Genomic DNA, 22,296 nt, shown 5'->3' on the forward strand with positions numbered 1-22,296 from the left:
CCTCTTTAGTAGGGATGCACCAATGGGATATTGTTTTGGGCGGATACCAATTAAATTCCTGCTTTAAATTAATTTTACTGAACATTAATTTTATCCATTTAACATTTTAAGAGAGGCACAAGTTAAGATAAAAAGTGAAGGTAACATGACAATCTTCAACGGTAATATTTGCTATCCAATATTTATTTTCTAAACAACATTGAAGCAACATTAGAGAACCATTGCCTATGGATCCCCCATGAGGTTGATAGTAAATACGGTGACAAAACTGGTAAAAAAAACTGTTACATCATGTAATGTTAGCTACATAGCACATTTGCAGTCACCCAAAACACAGCGTGTTTAGTAACCAACAAAAATAATTTTCTGTAGTTATATTTTCGGAAACACAGTCGTCGCGACCAGGCACTGTGTTGGTGTAAGAGGGCTTTGATTTACTGAATTGTGCCTGTTTGGATCAACATGTTTTGGGTGTCTCAGAGAATTAAGCAGTAAATACAGAGAATGCATGATTGCCGTTCTTCACCAGAAATGATGGTGACTTAATGGGTATTTTGGTATGATCCAAATGTTAAACCGGGTCCTTTAATGGCAATGTGATTTGAGTTATTGTTGTATATTTTTTTCTTACTTTGTTCGTTCGTTTGTTTGTTTGTTATCCATTGTGGACCAATGAACTGTGGGGTTCTCACTTGTATATGCCATGTGAAGTGTCTTGTCGTTTTTGTTTAACTCAGTTTCTTAGCCAATTCCATTTATCCTTGAGCTACTTTTATTATTGTTGAACAAATACATTTGTGCAGATAAACAGACTGTAGTTTGTGCTTGGTGTTGAGTCCCCTTCATCTCTAATAAGATGTCAGGGTTACATGAGCATAACACTACATTGGTGACGAGGCACGATCATGCTACATTAGCTATTGAAACCAACAACATAACATTCTCTCACCTCTACACCCCTGCAAGGCATCATTAAATATTGACTCTGCCTTTATAGCCTCTATTCCATCCATACACCAAGATATATACAGCTCCTGTTTATATCCTTTTCATTTATCTACTGTTTCTTTTCCATTTCTTTTCATTTTTAGCCTCTAACAATCTAAGCTCTATTTATTTGTCCATGCCTTCAGTTGATCTACTGCTTCTTGTAACTTTTTATTTTGTAATTCTGAGAATACTCTACCCCACCCTAGTTTGTATTGTTTTTACAATGAGAAAATCCATAATCCAACTATACATTTTATAACTTTTATGAGTAGATCCCTCTTTCCAGAGCATATCACATGCCGTCCTCTGAGGTACTCTACGGCAGAGCCATTGATAAAGAGAGTCGCGTCTGCTCCGTTGACTCCAATAGAACAGTTTTTTCACTTAGTTTCAATAGTTCCCGGAAGTTACTAGTTACGCATGCAGCTGCGAATAAACAGACCAACTGAGGTAAACGTTTAACCCAGTAAAAGACAAAAGCCATTAAATGTATAAAAAATGAAAGAAATAAAGCATTTAAAGAGAAAACATAACTTCCTGGATCTATCTGAAGGCTCCGTGGATCACGTGACGCTGCAGCGTTGTCAGAACTCTGTCAGTGGCTCTGTTCTATGGGCGCCGTCATTTATCGATGAAGGTCTCCAGTGCGCTAGATGTCGCTCTTCTGTCTCTGTGTGTGTTCGCGTGCGCGCGCACATGTCCACTAACAACGTGATGCTAAAGATTGAAGTGTGAAAACTCGAGTATAAAAACATCATTCATGCGCGATAAATAATGAAGAACCGCAGTGGATGTAATATGGATCAAAAACTCAAGCAAAGAGTCCAGCAGGTAAATAACTTCACACGTGAAAAAAACTGCGTGTGCAAAATGTATGTTTTAATGAGTTGTAGTCATGTCATATAAACTATACGAGTCGACGAGAGGTCATCACTGATGTCATTATTATCATATAGTAGTTGAAACGTGTAACTCTTTATTTTGTTGTTATATATTTGTACATTATACTGGACATTTCCAAACAGTGTTACTGTTGTTTTTGGACTCCAGGCTTGTTCTTAGTTGTTTTAGTACATTGGAGATGAATAACAGGGTTTCTTCTGCTCTTCGGTGGTGACTGATGAACAAAGTCATCCACACAGAGTTAATAGGACTCCTGAAATGCTAATCCATACAAAAAAATACAATGAAACATTGGATTTGTCATTTTATTCAGTTGTTATTATTTAGTTCTACAACCCTTTCCAAGTTATATACTGGGAATGAAATGATGTGGTACAAACATCCTCTTTCCTCCTTTCTTGCCCTCTTTGCGAAAGAAGATGTCATTGTTCACTATGTATTTTATACGTCATGTACTGCACATTAATAAATAAACTGTAAAAACCAGGGCTGCATGTTTTTGACAAAAATCGCAAATTGACAATAATTTACGTTGAAATTGTAATTGTGTGTATTATTTTCAATGATTAGATTTTATATTGAAGCGTTGACGTGTTTTATAATGTTTTGTAAAGCAACTGAATGCCAGTCTTTCTAAAAACATCCAAAACGTAATATAATGTAAGAAAACAAATAATTATGTTACGGGAGTTATGTTGGTAAAAAATGAATTATTGTTCACCCAAAAATGAAAATTCTGTCATCATTTACTTCACCTCAGATTGTTCCAAACCTGTATAAATGTATTTTTTTCTGATAAAAACAAAGGAAGATATTTGAAAGAATGTCAGTAACCGAGCAGATCTCATCCCCCATTGACTCCCATAGTATTTATTTTACCTACTTTGTCAGTAAATGCTGGATGAGATCTGTTTGTTGACTGACATTCTTACAAATATTTTCATTTTTGTTTAGCAGAACAAAGACATTTATACAGGTTTGGAACATTGTGACAGAATTCTATTTTGACTTTAATTTGAAGTTCTTGGTTTCGCCACTGTCCTTGATGGCCAAACACACTGCTGAAACGCAGAGAAATGAAGGAAAATAGACAAATGGAATTGAGGCTTTTGGCGATTATTTAATTGTTTCCCCGACCCGTAATTGTCATCACTTCATTTTATATTTTAAAAAGTTTGACATGTATGAGTGTTTATATATTATATAGCATATTTGAAAAACTTTTTAAAATATAAAATGAATATTTATTTGTAAACAGTTATGCTTAAGTTATGCTATTAAAACAGTGACATCTGCTGACAGACACAATGCTTATTTTCACAGGAACATGCCAGCTGAAGAATCATACATTAGCAAAATGCGCTATGTGTTAATAACATATGTTAGGATACTGCAAAAAATAGAAGTTAACACAGAAAACACTTCAGCGATGGATAGGATTCGTTCCGTTTATGTCAGTTGTGTTGGTGGAACCCTTGTAAACCAGTTCTTTTTTAGCACAGGTCATCCAGCGGTAATTCAGGTACAATATTCATTGCTCATGATGAATCCAAACAAGAATGAAGGAATGAATGTAGGAAAAACCCAGAAAATTGAAGTACAGGGTATTGTCTTCTGCAGTCGCTGTGTCAGGATGCTTTACAAGAGATATTTCTGCCTCTCTCACCTTTAGAGATACACAATGTGGAGCCAACAAACAGGGGAGATTAAAACTGTTCAATAATGAAATCAGAAAAAAGTACAATTCATTTTATTGCAAATACCAGCAACTTGTCATTTCATTTTGCACAAAGAAAATCCAGATCTATTTTAAAATGAGCTTTGGCTATTAAAACAAGTCTTCTTTCTCCTCTTAGGCTTATTATTTTATTCTTGATGACATCGGGATGAAATGAGTGCAGCTTGTGTGGATGACGTTTTGTGATCTCTCTTTCAGTATCTGAAAGAACACAATGACCCTTATGTGGATCTGTCATCCATGGCCTTTGAGCTTCAACAGCAGTTCAGGTAAGATGAGTTCTACTCTGTGAATTCACTGCAGAAACACCAACAGTATCGCTTGAAACGGATGTGTGTCTGTGATCTGAGCAGGATGGAGTATGGCAGGAGGAACCGGACGGCTTTCAGGATTCAAGTAGAGAAAGGTTGGTATTACTTGCTGCTTTTTGCTGTCTGTGTAAAGGCCAAGTTTTAAAGAATTTCATTTTAAAACATGTTCTTTTATGTAGTGCATGCAGCGATATCCAGCAAGTGTGACATCTCTGTCCTGGAAAACAAACATTTGGTGAAAAGAGCAAGACTCGATGGGTAAGACACGGCCACTTCTTCCATAAACTGAAAACCACTAAAAAGATAGTGGTGGGAGAAAAGCTTGATGCATCGATGCATCGCGATTCGTTATCTAACAAGCCAGAATCGATTCTTAAAAATTCATAATCGATTCTGTGTTCAATTCAAATGCGAGCGCTGTCAAGACTCACGTGACCAAACAAAAAAGATGTGATGGACGACCGTTCATATGCTGGTGAATTAGCTTCGTTTAAGATAAAATGGACAAACTACGACCTGCACCATCTCATTTAAAATCGGATGTGTGGCAACATTTTGGATTTTCTGAAGACACCGAAGGTGTCGTTGATAAAAGCCATACTGTGTGCAAAGTCTGTAGCGCCAAATTCAAATATTTCGGCAACACGACAAACATGAAGAAACATATTACGCGGTTCCACTCAGAGCTGGAGAAACAGCATTCTCTTCCAATCACGAACACTCCCGGTTACATTCAAAGGACCCTGGATCAAGTAGCAAAGCTTCCACCGAATTCTGAAAAGGCAAAACGAATTACCCGATCAGTGGCGGGTTTTATTGCCAAAGATCTGCGCCCGTACTCCGTTGTGGAAAACCAAGGATTTCGCACGATGTTACAGGTACTTGAGCCATGATACACTTTGCCCTCGCGTCGTTATTTTAGTGAGACGGCTGTCCCCACACTCTACAGTGAGTGTAAAGATCACATCTTAGAAGTGGCAATAACATGCGATGCATGGACATCAATTACAACAGAATCGTATGTCACTATTACGGCACACTACATTACAGATGAGTGGAAGCTTGCAGCTTGTGTTCTGCAAACGAGTGCTATGAGCGAAAGTCACACAGGGGAGAATATTGCTGAACTACTGCACAATGTTTCAGACGAATGGAAAATTCGGAACAAAGACTTTGTTTTGGTGAGTGACAATGCCTCTAACATGGCTGTTGCAGCACAGCTCGGCAAGTTTTCACATGTGAGATGTTATGCGCACACACTGAATTTGGCTTCCCAACGAGCGCTGAAGTTGCCGTCTGTGTCAAGGTTGTTAGGGAGAGTGAGGCGGATCGCGACTTTTTTCCACCGCAGCGCAATTGCACACCATCAGTTGAAGGAGAAGCAAAAACAACTAAATCTTCCGTATCCTTGCACAGCAGGATAATTAATTAAGAATCGTTTTGGGAATCTGATCGTTCCTCCCGGAATCGGATCGAATCGTTAAGTGCCTTAAGATTCCCACCTCTAGAAAAAGACCCCTCTCCTTTGACTCTGGATATGGGGGAAGCTGCTTCCTTGTAATTTCTGACAATAACAGAAGGATGTTTAAAAACTGCTATGTGAAAAGATGTACAGTAAACAAGCTTAAAAACACAGAACTACATTTTTTATAAACTGTCGACCCCCAAAAAACGACATTTTAAGGACACAAAATGGAGCGCAACGTGTCATATTATCATTTTTGTAACTAAAACGATGGTGGAAAGCTATTAGCTATGTAAGCTAATATTAGCCCTTACAAACATAACATTACCGCATAGCTTTCTGCTTAGTCCACATTCTATTCTACAGTCTTATTGTGTGTATCCACTTTTGTCTCCTTAAAGTCTGGCTTTTACGGTTCGGTGGCTTATAAAAACATAGTTCTGTGTTTTTTTGCTGGTTTACTATTCAACTTGTCACACACCAGCTTTTAGACATAGTTGTGTTTTTTGTTATAAGTCAGAAATGACAAGGAGGCAGCTTCCCGCATTAGAAAGTCAATGGAGAGGTTTGCATCGTTTTCCCGTCCGGTGTGGGCGTGGCCTAAGTGCACGCCGTCTCTTTGACAATAACAACATAGACTATAACTGTTCCAGTTTCTCTATTCTTAAAATGTATTCTCTGGATAAATAGCATGCTTGATTCCTCATGTTTGACATGGTTTGTGCTGAAATTGTGTTTTAGGGATGACAGTCACTTCACAGAAGACACCACCGACAGTGAGGAGGATATTTGCGAACATGAAGTATCTCATCTTGCTCTTTCTGTTTGGTTACACAATCAAGATGCATAGCAGTGTGTTTTCAACTATACCCTTGTTCTGTGACTCTTTCAACAGCAGACGAATCACATGAACAGCTCGCTGGTGTCGCTCTATCAGAAAGGGAATCCAGCGACCCCGCACAAGAGCGACAGCGATGGCTGGTTCATTGATAAGTCTGGAATCAGAGAGCCGGAGAACATTTGCATAGATCTGCGAGAGGAGGACTCCACCGTCACCACGGTAAATATTAGAGGTCCACTGATTCATCGGTTTTGCCGATTAATCGGCACCGATAACGATTATTTGAACTATCGGCATAAATCCCCACGGATAGTTTATTCCTGGTTGAGTTTGATCCAGACGTAGCAGGTAAAGCTCTACTGGGATACACAGGTGGAGAGTTCTGAGTATAGTGTAAAACAGCGACCTCTAGAGGTGGAAATAAAACTGACAGCCTGTTTGGTTTTGAGCTATACAGTTTATGGTTTGGAGACGGAGCGGAAAACATCAGAGGGGGGTTTAAAAGTTTCATAATGACAAGGTAGAGCCAGTTGCAGTAAACATGATGTTAAAAGCTTATAAATGTATTAACTATATGCAGCATTTAATGGGGAACAGCAATATTTGTGCTGATAGGGCTGAGAGTGCGCTAACTTTAGTAGACTATAAACGTTAGCTTAAGAAATTATAACATGATGACAAAAATACAAAATTGTTATTATTGTAACTATGAACAGGCGTGTGTGTGTGTGTGTGTGTGTGCATGCCCCACCGAAACAGAAAACAGATGACAGAAACGACTAATGTTAATGACATTCCTTTTAATGTAAACAAATACGCATGTGAACACCACGGAATATATTGTAAAATATTACAATGGATGTTTCATTCTGCTAGTTTGGTGCCAATAATGTTTTAAATAATTCAAATTTTATAAATTGCCTACTAAAAGTTTTGTTTAAATCATACACTGGAGTTTAATATTTATGTGTTTTATTTCAAAGTACTGTACGTTTAGTGGTTCAAGCTAATTTACTTTGTGTTTTTTATTTTTATAAACCATAATAAAAACTATCGGTAATTAATCGTTAGTGGTAGGTACTTACCACCTTATTCATCGTTATCGGCAAAATCTAATATCGGTCAACCTTTAGTAAATATCAGCAGGTTCAACGGGTTCTTGCTTGAGCTTACGTGTGGATGTCATCGCAATGTGTTGTGTTTTCAGAAACCAATGGAAAAGAAATCAAAGAAAAGAGTGAAGAAGCACAAACATGGGGAAAGTCATGAGGAAAACTCTGAAATGAACGCTGGCACACAGGCGAAAAAGAGTGAGTGAGGCCAACAGTCTTCCAAAGCATGAATCTCACAAAACTAAAAGTGTCCGGGTCACATGCCATCCATAATGGATCCAAGGCCGTATTTTATCTCGATTGAGATCGTGTTCATAATTGGATTTAAGTGCATTTTCACTGGGTTTGAAACGTAGATCAGGGTTTAGTGGTTCACTCGGCTCGAGAATGGATATAATGCATAATATCAGGTTCATAATGTAATAACAATATTTTGAACAAAATTAGAAATGAGTTTTATTTTCAAAACAGTTTTTAATGATGTTCTGTTGAGGAATTTACATTGAGGTTCCAATGAAAAACAGATCTGTCACTAAAAATAAACAGAATTTTAGCATTAAACTCATTCTGAAACACATTCTGTATGTTGACGCAGGACTAAATTAATAACATATCATAGAAAAGATATTCCCTCATCTCCACAGCACTCATGTTATCAAGCCACGATGTTTCCTTACACCTCAATAGCAAAAGTTTTTGTGAGACTAATCTCTTGATCAGACATACTGAAATGAACCTGTGGTTTTCATTGCAGGCAGAAAGAAGTTTGCTGAACTTCAGTACTCCACAGTGAAGTTTGAGGACTTCGGCGGCAGCGAGCACACTCTAGCGGTGCGCCACACAGATGATAAACTACACATTTATTCCTTTATACGGTCCACATATGAATGCGTCGTTCTGCTTCTTTAGGAGGTGTGTAAACTGCTCATTCACATGAGACACCCAGAGGTGTACCAGCAGCTTGGAATCGTACCTCAGCGTGGGTTCCTCCTACACGGGCCGCCTGGATGTGGGAAGACGCTGTTAGCTCAGGCTGTGGGGGGGGTGAGTTGAGTTGAGCCAAAACAGTTTCGAATACATACACACACTACCGGCCAAAATGGTTCTCATCATTAAAAAAAAATGTGTATGGTAACATTTTCATGAGTAAGCTAATTTATTTTATTTACTATAAAATGTTTGGTCACACTTTATTTTAAGGTCCAGTTCTCGGTTTTAGTAAATTATTAACTACGATTTTTCCTTAGTTAATCCTTAATTTGTTGCTTATAAATAGTTAGTTATGTAGTTGTTAGGTTTGGGTATTGGGTAGGATCAGGGATATGCCAATATGCTAATAATAGGCATGCTAATAACAACTAATTAATAGTGAGAATTGACCACTATACTAAAGTGTTACCAAATGTTTTTGTAATGGATGACTTTGTCTGAATAATGAAGAAAGAGCATACAATAAGAGCTCAGAATAGTTGGAAACTCCTAACATATTGTTTTTAAAGCATCTCGGGTGAGTCAAGAATCTGCTAATAATTATAAGACTAGAACACATTTCTTTAAATTCTGCTTCTAAGGAATCCACACTGAAGATATATAGACAATATAAGATCTTTTTTAGTTACAACCAAATGTCCATAGCTGCCTTTGTTTTATTATTCCAAAATGTGGAGAAAATATAAAGGCGTAAGTGTCCAAAAGCTTTTGACCTGTAATGTGTCGTCTGGACTTATTACACGGCTCATTTAAATGCTTGATTCTGATTGGCCAGTCGCAACATTCCAAGGGTTGTTATTTTCAAATAACAAACGCTCAAAACTGATAACACCCTGTAACCCGGACAATGCAAATCATTTTGAGAGGGGCAGTTTAATATTACACAAAAATTATTTATAAACATATACTTTAATCACATACATGACATTATATTTTCAAATGATTAAACCAATTTGCCTGTTCGTGACGTTTGAATGTCGTTTCTTACTTTAAAACCGAAACTTAACTGCTTTTCCTTGCGGAGGGTCTGCATTCTGTCAAAATAAGCTAATTAAATATTTCAAATTTCATGTCCAGTTTTTTTCTCATGCGGCAAGTAAACATGTAATAAGCGGAAAAATGTACAAGAAGCTGGCTGTTATTGCGAAATAAGCCACTCCGGTGTGAAACAAGACCCTCCGCTTCGCATCGGGCTCTGATCTCACTGTCTGGGATTATTTCTGCGATAACAACCGTCTGCCCGTACATTATCTCTAACATGGAGAATACTGATGATCATGTGTGGCTGTAGGAGACGGGTCTGCCCATGCTGAAGGTCTCTGCACCAGAGCTGGTGTCTGGAGTCTCTGGAGAATCGGAACAGAAACTGCGGGAGCTGTTTGAGCAGGCCATAGTGAGGAACACACCACTCATCAAATACATCCGTTCATGCATTTTGTTATTTAAGATGGATGTGTCTGTGTGGCTCATGTGTGCCGTGTTGTTGTTCCACCAGAGCAGCGCTCCCTGTATCCTCTTCATCGATGAGATCGATGCCATCACTCCCAAAAGAGAGATGGCCTCTAAAGACATGGAGAGACGGATCGTCGCTCAGTTACTCACCTGCATGGATGGTGTGTTTTGATGGTTACATGGGTCACATCATCTTCATAACTTAGACTGTGGATCATTCATCATGATTGTATTTGTGTTAGATCTGAATTCGTTACAGGAGATGGCTCAAGTTTTGGTTATTGGAGCCACTAACCGGCCGGACTCATTGGATCCGGCCCTTCGCAGAGCAGGCAGATTTGATCGAGAGATCTGTCTGGGGATTCCCGATGAGAACGCACGACTCATGTATGTTTGACCAGCTCATTATCTGATGTATAACAGGGCTTCCGCGGGGTTGAAAAAGTTTAGGCCATAAAATGTCTTAAATTCACTGAAGTATGATGTTCTAGGTCTTAAATCATTTTCCAAGGGCCATATTACGCTACCTCTAATGCTCATTTGTGTTTGATTCTTTGGTGTTGTAGTTCTTTTTGTTTGTAGTTCTTATTACAAATGGGACCAACATGCAATGTAGATTGAAGCCAATCAGCTTCGTGTTATGGGCTAGTTGCACAAAGCCGCCATATTAGATTTCAGATCAGTGAGTGTGGGCTGGTTTACTTCCGGTCGCATAACACGGTATGGGCAAATAAGGATTTTGGCTGTCAAATATGAGCGTTTTTTAAAAGTCAAAATTGGCCTTTTGATCACGTCTGCACTATAAGCGACCCATAGTAATACTATGACCGAGTTTGCCTCAGAACTTCATTGCGATAGTTTCGATGCGCTGATGGATCATAATACAGTAAGGCATACGAAAAGAAAGATCCGCAGCTGTAAATGTGTGTGTGTGTGTACTAGGGCTGAAATCGTACGTGATTTGGCGGTTGGCTGCGATGTTTGTCAGTGAAATACCGTTAATTGCAGCTGCATCCGAAAGCCAGACGGTGCTCTCGCAGATCATGTTTAAGAAGTTTCTCTGTATCAGGACTTAATCTGTGCAACGTTCATTTCACATTCACTTCTTAAAACAAGATTTGAATTTGTGAAACCAGCAGAAACCCTTTATAAACCGATATATTTAATATAGAACATTAGTGTCACAGCAAACTAGTTTTTGCCAAATTATCTTATACTGCCCATACAAAAAAAGTCACAGTCTAATATTTCGTTGAACCGCCTTTAGTTTTGATCGCCGTGACACTGTTTCGATAAGCAATGTCACAATATTTATTCCAGTCCAGAGTTTTTTTGGCCAAGATCTTGTATTGATGATGGGAGAGTCGGACCACTGCTCAAAGTCTTCTCCATCACATCCCAAAGACTTTCAATGGGGTTGAGGTCCGGACTCTGTGATGGCCAATCCATGTCTGAATATGATGTCTCGTGCTCCCTGAACCACTCCCTGAAACACAATTTGAGCCTGATGAATCCTGACATTGTCATCTTGGCATAAGTCCGTGCCATCAGGGAACATAAATCCATGTATGGAACAAGCATTTCGTCAGCTCAATCTTTGGGCACATAACGTCGCAGCAAGTAGACCTGACCAACTGCATCAACTCAAGATCAAGACTCTTTTGGGTGGGCAGTGTATTTTCTTATGTGGTTGATCACAAGATTTACTCTCATTTTACTTGATGCGGTGAAAGTTTTCAGCACATGCACGTGATTTATTCCAAAGCAAAAGGAACATTTATACTTGGTGCTCTTTTTTTCAATCTTCAGTCGGTTTTTATACACCTTCACGTCTTGTTAAGTGATCAACATTTACCTTGAGTGTGTGCTCTATCTCAGGATTCTGAAGACATTGTGTAGGAAAATCCAGCTATCAGAGGATTTTGACTTCAGGCAGTTGGCGCGTCTGTCGCCGGGTTACGTGGGTGCTGATTTGATGGCGCTGTGCCGAGAGGCGGCCATGTCTGCAGTCAACAGAATCCTGCTGGAGCAAAACGCCTGTGACATCGAGCAGCCAGTACAGGTACAGCCCATCCTGTAGGACCACAATTTCTGCCCAGTTATACACAAATAGGTCACCTTTAAGGCTGCACGATATGTCGTTTTAGCATCGATATCACGACGTACGCATGCGCAATAGTCACATCGCACAAGGTGCGATGCAGGGAAAGTTTTTTTTTCTACATTTGCCTGATATAAAGTAATGAATTCTGATTTTTTTTTTACAAAGCACATGTTGTTGCTTCACGTTTTTGACACGCAGCCTCTGCAAAAAAAACAGGTACTTTGTCGGGAGTGCCGTGCAGTAGTTGCCACAACACGCGGAAACACAACTAATTTGTTTGATCATTTAAGTCGGCACCACAGAGCTCTGTATGACGAGTGCAAAGCTTATTTTATCACTCATGTTAATTCCCTAATGTGATAATTATGTGTCCTCTTTAGTGTAGCGCTCTGTTTTAACCTGGAATACATGCATATAGCATCCCCCATAACTAGATTGCTTCTAGACGCCAGACTGCACTTCTTCATTCACAAATGAGCTCCCTTATTTTAGGGAAAGAAGCAACATTTATTATTAAATAGCAATAAATAAAAAGTCATTTTCAGGGTTTCACATCGTTTACTTTCCATGAACATGCCCACAAAATCACCCCAATTATTCTTGAATCAATTATTTATTTTTGGAGAAATTCAAGACATCTGATGAACAGTTCTGTATTTCTACACATCGCAATATATATCGCAGAAAAAAAAATATCGCAATGTACGTTTTTTTCCAATATCGTGCAGCCCTAGTGACCATTGCCTTCAGTCTACTTCTTTACGTTAGTTTGACATTTTTGATAGAATTTCACTTTTGAAACTTCAGTTATTAGTGTGTGATGAGCGTAAACTGACGCCATGAACCTAGAGAATTTGAATAACCTTCGCTCCAAGAAACACAAAATAGGGGCGAGGTCATGTTAAATGCTTTAGAGAAGACAAAGACCATGACCAACATTTCACTGAGTAGCACGCTTACTTTCACTTTGTCACAGTCTCTTGTTTACTGCTATTAGCTCTCATGTTAAAGATTTCGCACACATTCTAAAAGATACAAAATAATGTAGTGTACTATCATATTTGCCCAACCAAATTGTAGTATTCTTGCAGTAAAGGTTCAAAAACACTGTAGTATTAGGAATTTTACTGCAGTTTACTTTAGTATACTACAGTATTTTTATGTGGATAAATATATTAACTTTAAACCTCTAGCGCCAGTGCTATGTACACAAAAAGTTAACACTTTCCGTAGGTAATTTTCAATGGCAAGCATTGTTTTTCCATGGTCAGAAATGGTCTTCAGTGGTGGCTGATGCACATCATCAACACTTAAATGTACCATACTGTGAGCCCAATACTGACAATAAAACCAAAATAAATGCTAAGAATTTATAAATGCTTATTTGCCATGTTATGATGTTGCTGTTACTTTTTTTTAGGTATGAAATGATCTCTCACAGATATTACCTGTCAATCTCACTCTCCTTTCTTGCCCCCTTTGCAAAAAGCTGTCATTTTTCCACTGGCCTTCATTGATTTTCATTTGCCAGACCTCATCAATATTTTGATGTATAAGCATATCAAAGGGCATTAAAAAGTAAACTCTTTTTTATCATCATTTATTTTAAATAACAGTTCTTATAATTTCTTAATTTAATAAGCAGGTAACTAACAGCAACTTGTGATTTGTTCTTGTTTCAGAACTGGTTTCTGTTTAAAGTGAATTATTTTATAGGTAATTGACTACACAATGTCATATAATTATTTCAGACTAAATCTTACTAACCACTCTTGCTAAATGGCCATAGCACAATTGCATTCAGAGGGGTTTCATTTGAGTGAGGCCTAGTCCACACGTACAGGGATGTCTTTATAAAGGAGTTTTTCATTCCTTGTTTAAAAATTTCAGCATTCAAGCGAAAAAGCAAGAATGTGCTAAAAACGCTTTCAAATGCTTTCCAAACCGACAGGAGGCGATATAACCCTGACCATAAAGCCTTGTCGACCAATCAGAAGGTTTCTAAAAACCTTCACCCTGGCAGGAGTTTTCAAAAAAGTTTGGTTTCAGTGACCGAGTGCTGCGTTTGCTTGTGGATGAACTGCCAAACTGCTTTAACTGCAAACTGTTCTTGAAATAACTGTGTTCGTGTGAAGATGTATTGTACAGCTCCAGGTATCCACATACAGCAACGGGGATTTTGTTCTCCAATGTTGTTTCGGATTTCTACCGCCTCTCGCTAAGTCATAATCACGTCACTATTAGAGCAAGCTCCTGATTGGTTAACGCTGCGCAATTTTTTTGCCAAAGTTCACATTTCCTGAGGCGTGAATCACACGTTACGCGCTGCAGGATGTCCCATCACGTCTTTGCATTGACTTTACATTTAAAACACTCTTGCTTAACGCTTCGTTCACATTTGGTGGGAGCACACAGTGAGTCTCGTGAGTTCAGTGTTTAACAATGAATCACTTCAAAGGAGTCATTAGGTGGTGAATCGGACAGGTTCAACTTCATTCGGCGCTGCGCAAACCGATCGACAGCTGATAACAAACTTCAGAGAGTGTTTTTGAAAGCATACAGAACAGTCTGTTGCCGCAGTACTTCAAGCTACATGCAGATCGGTCTGCGTAACACAGAATGAAGTCGAACACACACCTTAAGTTTGGAGACCGAGAGAGTGCACAGGGTCTCTGTTCTCTCTTTCCAGCAGTCATCTACATCACTCATAGATCACTTTCAAGGATCAGATAAATCTTTGGCGGGGGACATTTTTTTGTTTGGGAGGCCTCAACTCAACTCTTATTTATATAACGCTTTTTACAATTTTCATTGTTACAAAGCAGCTGTACATGAGACACACTGACTTCAAGTAAAACAACTAAAGTCATACACCTGTAAAAACAAGAAAAAGGTGAAAACACAAAAGACAAACATTCAACAATCAACATTCAAAACGTCATGACCCAAGGTTTTTTTTTAATGACGCTTGAGAAGTTATAAGCAAAAATGTTTGTTTGGCTTTGAAACGGTGGTGGCGTTAGAGGGTTTGAGTCAGCCTCCAAATTTGCCCTGGAAACACACGAGACAAAAATTGTACAAACTTTTATAACTTTCCCATGTAGGGTTCTACAGTTCTATTTTTTACAAACTATTATTGTTGAATAAATGAGGATTGTGTTGGTAGAATGCAGTGTCTTTTTTGTCAGCAGAAGAGCGAGCTGGAGCAGCTGTTATCTTTGTTAAAGAACACAGAGTCTCTGACTGAAGAGCAGCTAGCTAGACTTAGTGTCCTCATGTCAGACTTCAGGGAGGCATTAACTAGAGTCCAGCCTTCTGCCAAACGTGAAGGCTTCGCCACTGTACCAGACGTCACCTGGGATGATGTTGGGGCGCTGCAGGACATCCGCGAGGAGCTTAATATGGCCATCATGGTAAAACCTCCGCTTCTGAAATGTCACTGTACAGTTGCACAGTTTACTGGAGTGATGAACAAGATCATGTTTGACTCTTCTATTGGATTCTTTACAGGCCCCCATCAATAATCCCGAACAATTCCGAGCTCTGGGTCTCAGCACCCCCGCTGGAGTTCTGCTCGCCGGGCCTCCAGGATGTGGGAAGACGCTGTTAGCAAAAGTGGGTGTTGTGTTACTACCACATGTAGCTTCACTCTGTTATCGTGCCGTTTCTAGTAGGGCTGGGCAGGTTTCCCAGTACGTGCTGGTATTTTTTTGACCGCATTTCTAATGATTGAGAGAGGAAATAGTGGTGTTGATTGACTTAAAATGCCCTTTTATACGGTCATTGTGAAAGTGACAGTATTCCTTATAATATCTGCAAAATGATGGATTCATGATTTCCTGAAATCATCTTTTTTAATCATAAAACCAGGGCTTAAATTAGATATGTGGGAGCAAAGCGATGACTTCACGCTGTCAATCCTCCTCACTGACGCTTATTTCTCATCATAGCATACAGAGAAACAGTTCCAACTAAAAACACATCATATTACATGCTTATATTGAGCAGATATGGGGGAACACAATCATTTTTTGAAGATGTTTGTTCTTGAGTATATTTAATGTAACGTAATGCGAACGTATGCTGCTGTTCAGCCGTGAGGTGTGCACTCCCATTGCGACGGAAAGAATTATGTAACATTACCACTCATGTGTGAGATGCACACAAACATCCAAACGCCTCCGTTAAGTGCATTTGTATAGAAAAATGATGAGAAAGTAGTGCTGCGGCATAGAAAGAATCATTCTGTCTGAATGGCCGGTCACAGTGCAACAGTGAAAAGGGACCCCACTGAAACAGTGTTACGCTGTGTTCCGCACGTTGTTTAAGCGACATACACCGGAAATGCGGTATAACAAAATTCATATCATAACAAAACACACACCGGTATTAGGTATGAGCCGGTATATCGCCCAGCCCTAGTCTCTAGCTTGATTTCTGTCTTGCCATCTGTTTTCACGGGACATCTGAAAGGATCTGTGTCTCTTTACAGGCTGTGGCCAATGAGTCTGGTTTAAACTTCATCTCTGTCAAGGGTCCAGAGCTGTTAAATATGGTGAGTTTCTCCACATTAATCAACAAACCAATGTGAGGCCATGAAAGCAGAGTTTGTACACGGCGTCAACATCTTCATTCATGTGTACATTTGAAAGCTTGAACAGTCTGTCTGGATTCAAACGTATTATCTGTATGTGTGTTTGTGTGTCTGCCTGTGTGTGTGTGTGAAGCCCATGATGGCGAGCACTCTCTCTTGTCAGCTGAACTGCAGAAGGTTGATGATGATGATGTTTGTGTGTGTGTGTGTGTGTGTGTGTTGTAGTATGTTGGTGAGAGCGAGCGGGCTGTTCGTCAGGTCTTCCAGCGGGCTCGTAACTCTGCTCCATGTGTCATCTTCTTCGATGAGATCGATGCGCTTTGCCCTCGCCGCTCACAACATGAGGTGAGGAATATATTTAAATATCGAATGCAGTAACACCGTAACGGCGCGAGAGATTTTGAGTCCTAACGTCTTTCTGTCAGTCAGGGGCCAGCGTTCGAGTGGTGAATCAGCTGCTCACTGAGATGGACGGACTGGAGAATCGCCAGCAGGTTATCATCCTGGCTGCCACTAACAGACTAGGTGAGGAAAGAGTTTTCTTATTGTGTTTTGCCTCGGTCGTGTGTGTCTAAAGAGGACTTTCTTATTGTCTTTAGATATAATTGACCCCGCTGTGCTCAGACCTGGACGCTTGGACAAAACTCTTTATGTGGGTTTACCACCCGCTACAGACAGACACGCCATCTTAGTCACTATTACAAAGGTAACATCAAACGGCTTTAGCAGCGGTGTTATAGCAGTTATCTTTTGTAAAGCATAGAACATCTGTTGAATATAAACTGTGATTCTTTGGTGTGTTAGGGCGGCACTAAACCCTGTCTGGACTCAGATGTCCATCTAGAGGAAATTGCGCATGACACGCGATGTGACAGCTTTACGTAAGAATGCTTTATTGTCACAACAGTTGCAGCATGTGTGGTAAAAAGAAACATGGTGATCTCACAAGGTTGAATTGTGTGTTTCAGAGGAGCAGATCTGTCGGCTTTGGTACGAGAAGCATGTGTTAATGCTCTAAGAGTTCATTTATCCTCACAACCGACTCAAACAGACACAGGTAGACATGTGTTACCCAGTACCATCAGAGCAACATTACAGGTGCAAACGTGCATTCAAGAAACCATGTTTTGTGTGTTTCAGGCTCACCTGTTAGGGTTAGCAAAGTTCACTTTGAAGACGCTCTCAAGAAAGTGCGACCATCGGTTTCTAAGAAGGTCAGTGACGAGAAGAAAATGATGTGTTGAATCCGAACGTATATTGTTCACCTTAAAGCAATAGTGCATTTTCAGATCACATTTTCATGATCATTTATTCACCCTCATGTCATACAAGATGTTTATGTATTTCTGTCTTTAGTGGAAAAGAAATGAAGGTTTTGATGAAAACATTCCAGGATTTTTCTCCATACAGTGGACTTCATTGGACTCCAAATGGTTGAAGGTCCAAATGTCAGTTCAGCTTCAAAGGACTTTAAACCATACCAGACCATGAATAAAGGTCTTATCTAGTGAAATCATCACTCATTTTCCAACAAAAATAAGAATTGATATGCTTTATAAACAGAAATGCTCTGTTCTGCGATGCACGTTCATTTTGACCTTCAACCGTTTGCAGTCCAATGAAGTCTACGATATGGAGAAAAATCCTGGAATGTTTTCATCAAAGACCTCCATTTTCTTTTCCACTAAAGAAACAAATACATAAACATCTTGGATGACATGAGGGTGAGTAAATGATCATGAAAATGATATTCTAAAAATGATATTCTGAAAATGCACTACTCCTTTAAATGCCCACATACAAATAACCATAATCATGGTTTTCAGTCTAAATCTGTATTCGATTTGTAATTTTCCTCGTAGTGGTGTAAGATATTTTCCATATTTACAGGGTAGGTCTGGGATTTCTGTTACAGGTGATCTGTAAAAAATATGTTTTTCTGTCAAACAGTTACTGTTTCAAATTTAATAAATGTTTTTTTTAACTATGGTTTACTTTGAAATGCTCAAATAAAAACATAAAGTCCAGACCTGCCCACCTTGGAGAAATGTTATGAGTGCCATCATCTGGTTGACGTCATATTTGTGACATCATTCCATTGTATTTGTGTTGACACTTTGAATCCTGCCCATTGAAGCAGTTCAAGTATGTATTTCTGTTTCTGTTGTCAGTCCTGATTTTTAACAGCAGCAGAAATCACCATGTATACCGTAAAGAGCGTTGATTTTGGCTATATTCTTTCACATAAGCACAATTTACATATTTACAGATGAAGTGTAAAAAGAGCAGCGCAAATAAGCACTGGGTTTAAGACACACTTTCTTTGGGCGTTAAAAAAAGAGGCATTTGTGTGCTGCTGCAAGCTGTCAGTAAATGTGGCTCTTCTGCCCCCTGGTACAGCTCCCTTCAGTCTTTGTAAGGCCCTGTTTTTGCCTGGTATTAAGATGCGTTTTGGTCGTTCGGATCACAAGTAGACAAAAGGCGCACATACCCATTTAAACCTGCTGCTGTAATCCGTTTATTTTGTCCACTTTTGACCACTTCTGTCCTGGTTTCTTCAAGAAATATTTGACCAAGCATACACATTTACCCAGCCATTCACCCTGGTTGGGTAACCGTATTTGCTTTTTCAGATATTTAATTTGAATAGACAAAACAAGTGCAATGTACATATGAGCGTGTCCGGAGATGACAGAAAAACCACACAGAGAGCAGCAGTTTTATTAATGCTTTGACAGACTGAACCGATCACTGAAGGCGTGTGTTAGAAATGGAATGGTGAGGCAACATTCTGCTTGGTATGTTTTTTTTTTTTTCTTTATACCAAACTTTTAGGTCTTAAGTTGGCAAAGTTTAAATTCTATCTGGCTATCGCGTGCGTCTCTTGTGGCTGTTCATCAAACGCTGCCAAAACAATAGTTCACAGAAAAAAGCTGAAATCTAACTAAAGAAGTGCGTAAAACACTGCATCACTACTCTCCTATTGCCAGGCAACACTCCCATTTCTTGACAGGGACAAAAATTTATAAATTGCTAAAATCTAAATACAATAAAAATCACACTATATTGCAACTTACATCTTGCAGTTATTTAAAGGTTACATATATTTTGCGGCTCCAGACAAATTTTATTTGGTGGGAAAGGGCCCAAAATGGCACTTTTGGTCGCAAAGGTTTCCGACCCCTGTCCTAGCTGATTTATGCAATTGGCACCAAACATATTGCCGAGACACTGACAAAGCTAAATTCCAGATGAAATGCATTTATGGGGGAATCATGAAAAGAGCAAGTGGTAATATGTACTGCATACATTGAGTGATTTTGGTGAATTATTTTACATTTTTGGTCACAAGGTCACATCATTTTGAATATTGTGAGTCTCCTTCAGTTTTCCAACCGGAAATAGAAGTGGTTATCTTTCACAACAGACATTAAAATAGTCCACTTTAATTTACCCAATTTGCTTCAGTCATATTCAGAATAATGTAGAACATAGCTGATTTAAAAGGTTAAATAGTGTTGCCTTTGTAATATGAGAAACCTTAATACTCTACTTGTATTTTTGAGGCTTAAAATGTCATGAAATTTGGCACATTCAACACTTCACTAGGCATGAGCAAAAGCCTAGACATGGACATAGAGGGCAACATGCTATATTGCAAACAGATTTTTGGAAATTACAAATGATGTTTCAGTGGTGATGTAGCAAGTTTATGGCAAGATAGGAAGCAGAAAGTGTCTTATATCTACAGCATACATTGGGTGATTTGGATCAAATGTGTGCATTGTTTTCTGAGAGACACCCTGTAGCAATGGTGCAGTGGTGCTTGGGCCCCTCATTGCTGCTTGCAGCTATATTTAAAATTGCTTCTGATGAAAGACAAAGAGATAAAAGTGTTGAAAACATGCAGAAGAGTAATCTGACTAAATTAGTCAACAGATGAAGAGAATCTGTTCGCTCCAGACAGGGGAAGAATGAATGATAGAGGTGAAATATGCAGAAATTCTCTGGGTTGAACCTCTGTCAATGCCTCAGAGTATATCACCTGTTATTGTTTGAGCAAGAGAGATTGCTTAGTGATTTTGTCAGCACAAGCTTTGTGAGGAGCTATTATTAAAGAATCCAGCCATTAAATTATTATCCCGACCCTCCAGATAACCTGTAGTGTGTAGTGTAGTGTTTACACCAGCAAAACAAATACTTACACTGTGCTGTGGAATAATTAACCACTACACTGTATTATTGTCTTAACTATAATCCCTGGAAACCAGTCAAATCTCTCTCAAATATTATGAACTCTCTGTGTCTAATGGTTTGCCAAGTATCCAAGACTAAGATAATCATTATTCCAAAAAAATGAGAGCTTAATAAAATCATCACCATGTATGGAACTGTTCTTTTATCTTGAAGATAGTGTGAAGAGCCTGTAAATGTTTATCATAAATTGTGTTTTATCTTTGCAGGACCAGTTAATGTATGAAAAACTAAAAGAGTCCCTCACAAGATGAAGACTGCTGATGAAACGGCATATCCACTGTAGATATCTTTTTTGAAACCTCATCGTTTTTATTTTGAAAAGCTCATCTGTCAGGAGCATCATTGATAACATTGTGCTGTTTTTCTGCATTTGCCCTGCACCGGGAACATGAAACTGGATTTGTATATGCAATAAAGCATCTGTAAGAATTCTGCACTAAAGATGATTTCTGGTATTTATTGATTTCTGCAACAGACGTAACTCAACTGAAACACATGACTTTCAACACACTCATGCTTTTAAATCAGACGTAACACATGCGCTTTCTTTCTCTCATATTAGTCTTGAGTACCTAAAGAGAAGTATTGCATACTTTGTATCTTCGAAGAGTATTTAGTTTGATCACATTTTTAAAAGATAGATACAGCTGTACCATTACTTCTGAAATCATACGGCGGATGCAGGTCACGTGCGCCATAAAACACAGACATCATTTTCACTTACCGCATGTGGCATCTTTTAGCGCTGGGACGGCTCCATATATCAGTTTCAAACCATCTCCTAATCCACGTTATATCCACCGTTTATATGACATTCATCATCCAAATGCAGTGAACAAACAAACACCTGAACATCACCAACAAATCTCTCTCCCTCTCCCTCTCCCTCTCTCTCTCTCTCTCTCTCTCCCTCTCTCTCTCTCTCTCTCTCCCCCCTCCTGCACACAACTGGAAGTGACGTCTGCACATGCTCCTTCTCCTGCTCTCCTTGTTGCCGTATGGCCGTGCCACGTGCTTTTCCAGCAGAATTGTCCAATATGGGACTGAGAAAACTTGTTAGAAAACCGTTTTATATGATGGAAAAAAAATCCCAAAAACCTGTACGATCACTGGGGGAGTGTATGGAGCATAGAAATACTGTCAAACGGCCAACTCGTTTTTTGACAAGTTGACCATGTTAAGCATGAGAAGACCGCAAGTCAGAATCCATGACATACATTTGCAGAGCCGCTTTAAAACAAAATATTTTTACTCTCCATTCTCGTCAACAAGTTATTCAGTCATGAGAACCACTGAGATATAAAACCACTGAGTTACTGAATGTGTTTTCTGAGTCTACTGTATTTGAACAGGATGTGATTGATTAAACATCAAATAAGGTATTTTCTAAAGTTTTTAAACAGTTTGTTAGACATTGTAGTGTTAAATGATCCTGCATTTAAAACTGGTTGGTAAAGCAAGTCAACTTTTTTCAAACCACTGTAATACCAAGTCTGTTATGACTTGTTGATTTCCAGTTTAGACATTTTTGCTTTTGTT

At 39.0% G+C, this 22,296-nt stretch overlaps 1 protein-coding gene across 1 annotated transcript; it reads left to right on the plus strand.

Moving 5' to 3' along the window:
* The first annotated feature begins 1,678 nt into the window (after positions 1-1,678).
* nvl (nuclear VCP like) lies at positions 1,679-21,198 on the plus strand. Its single transcript, XM_056760771.1, has 23 exons — positions 1,679-1,821; positions 3,830-3,900; positions 3,985-4,037; positions 4,122-4,200; positions 6,149-6,209; positions 6,303-6,467; positions 7,456-7,558; positions 8,115-8,191; positions 8,270-8,404; positions 9,642-9,743; positions 9,846-9,963; positions 10,045-10,189; positions 11,681-11,864; positions 15,098-15,319; positions 15,417-15,521; positions 16,399-16,461; positions 16,726-16,845; positions 16,926-17,025; positions 17,100-17,206; positions 17,305-17,381; positions 17,469-17,557; positions 17,641-17,714; positions 20,964-21,198. Exons 1-23 carry the CDS (start codon positions 1,765-1,767, stop codon positions 21,006-21,008), a joined length of 2,352 nt encoding a protein of 783 aa, XP_056616749.1. The 5' UTR covers positions 1,679-1,764; the 3' UTR covers positions 21,009-21,198.
* Positions 21,199-22,296: the final 1,098 nt, after the last annotated feature.

The sequence above is a fragment of the Triplophysa dalaica genome, chromosome 11 (genome assembly GCF_015846415.1).
Source record: "Triplophysa dalaica isolate WHDGS20190420 chromosome 11, ASM1584641v1, whole genome shotgun sequence".
Lineage (NCBI taxonomy): Eukaryota > Metazoa > Chordata > Actinopteri > Cypriniformes > Nemacheilidae > Triplophysa > Triplophysa dalaica.

What these genes read in the sequence shown, in the direction of transcription:
- nvl (XM_056760771.1), top strand. Translation starts at nt 1,765, where the DNA reads ATGAAGAACCGCAGTGGATGTAATATGGATCAAAAACTCAAGCAAAGA. An exon ending in TAGCTCAGGCTGTGGGGGGG is followed by an intron (nt 8,405 to 9,641) that starts GTGAGTTGAGTT and finishes GTGTGGCTGTAG; the next exon opens with GAGACGGGTCTGCCCATGCT. An exon ending in ACGCGATGTGACAGCTTTAC is followed by an intron (nt 17,382 to 17,468) that starts GTAAGAATGCTT and finishes TGTGTGTTTCAG; the next exon opens with AGGAGCAGATCTGTCGGCTT.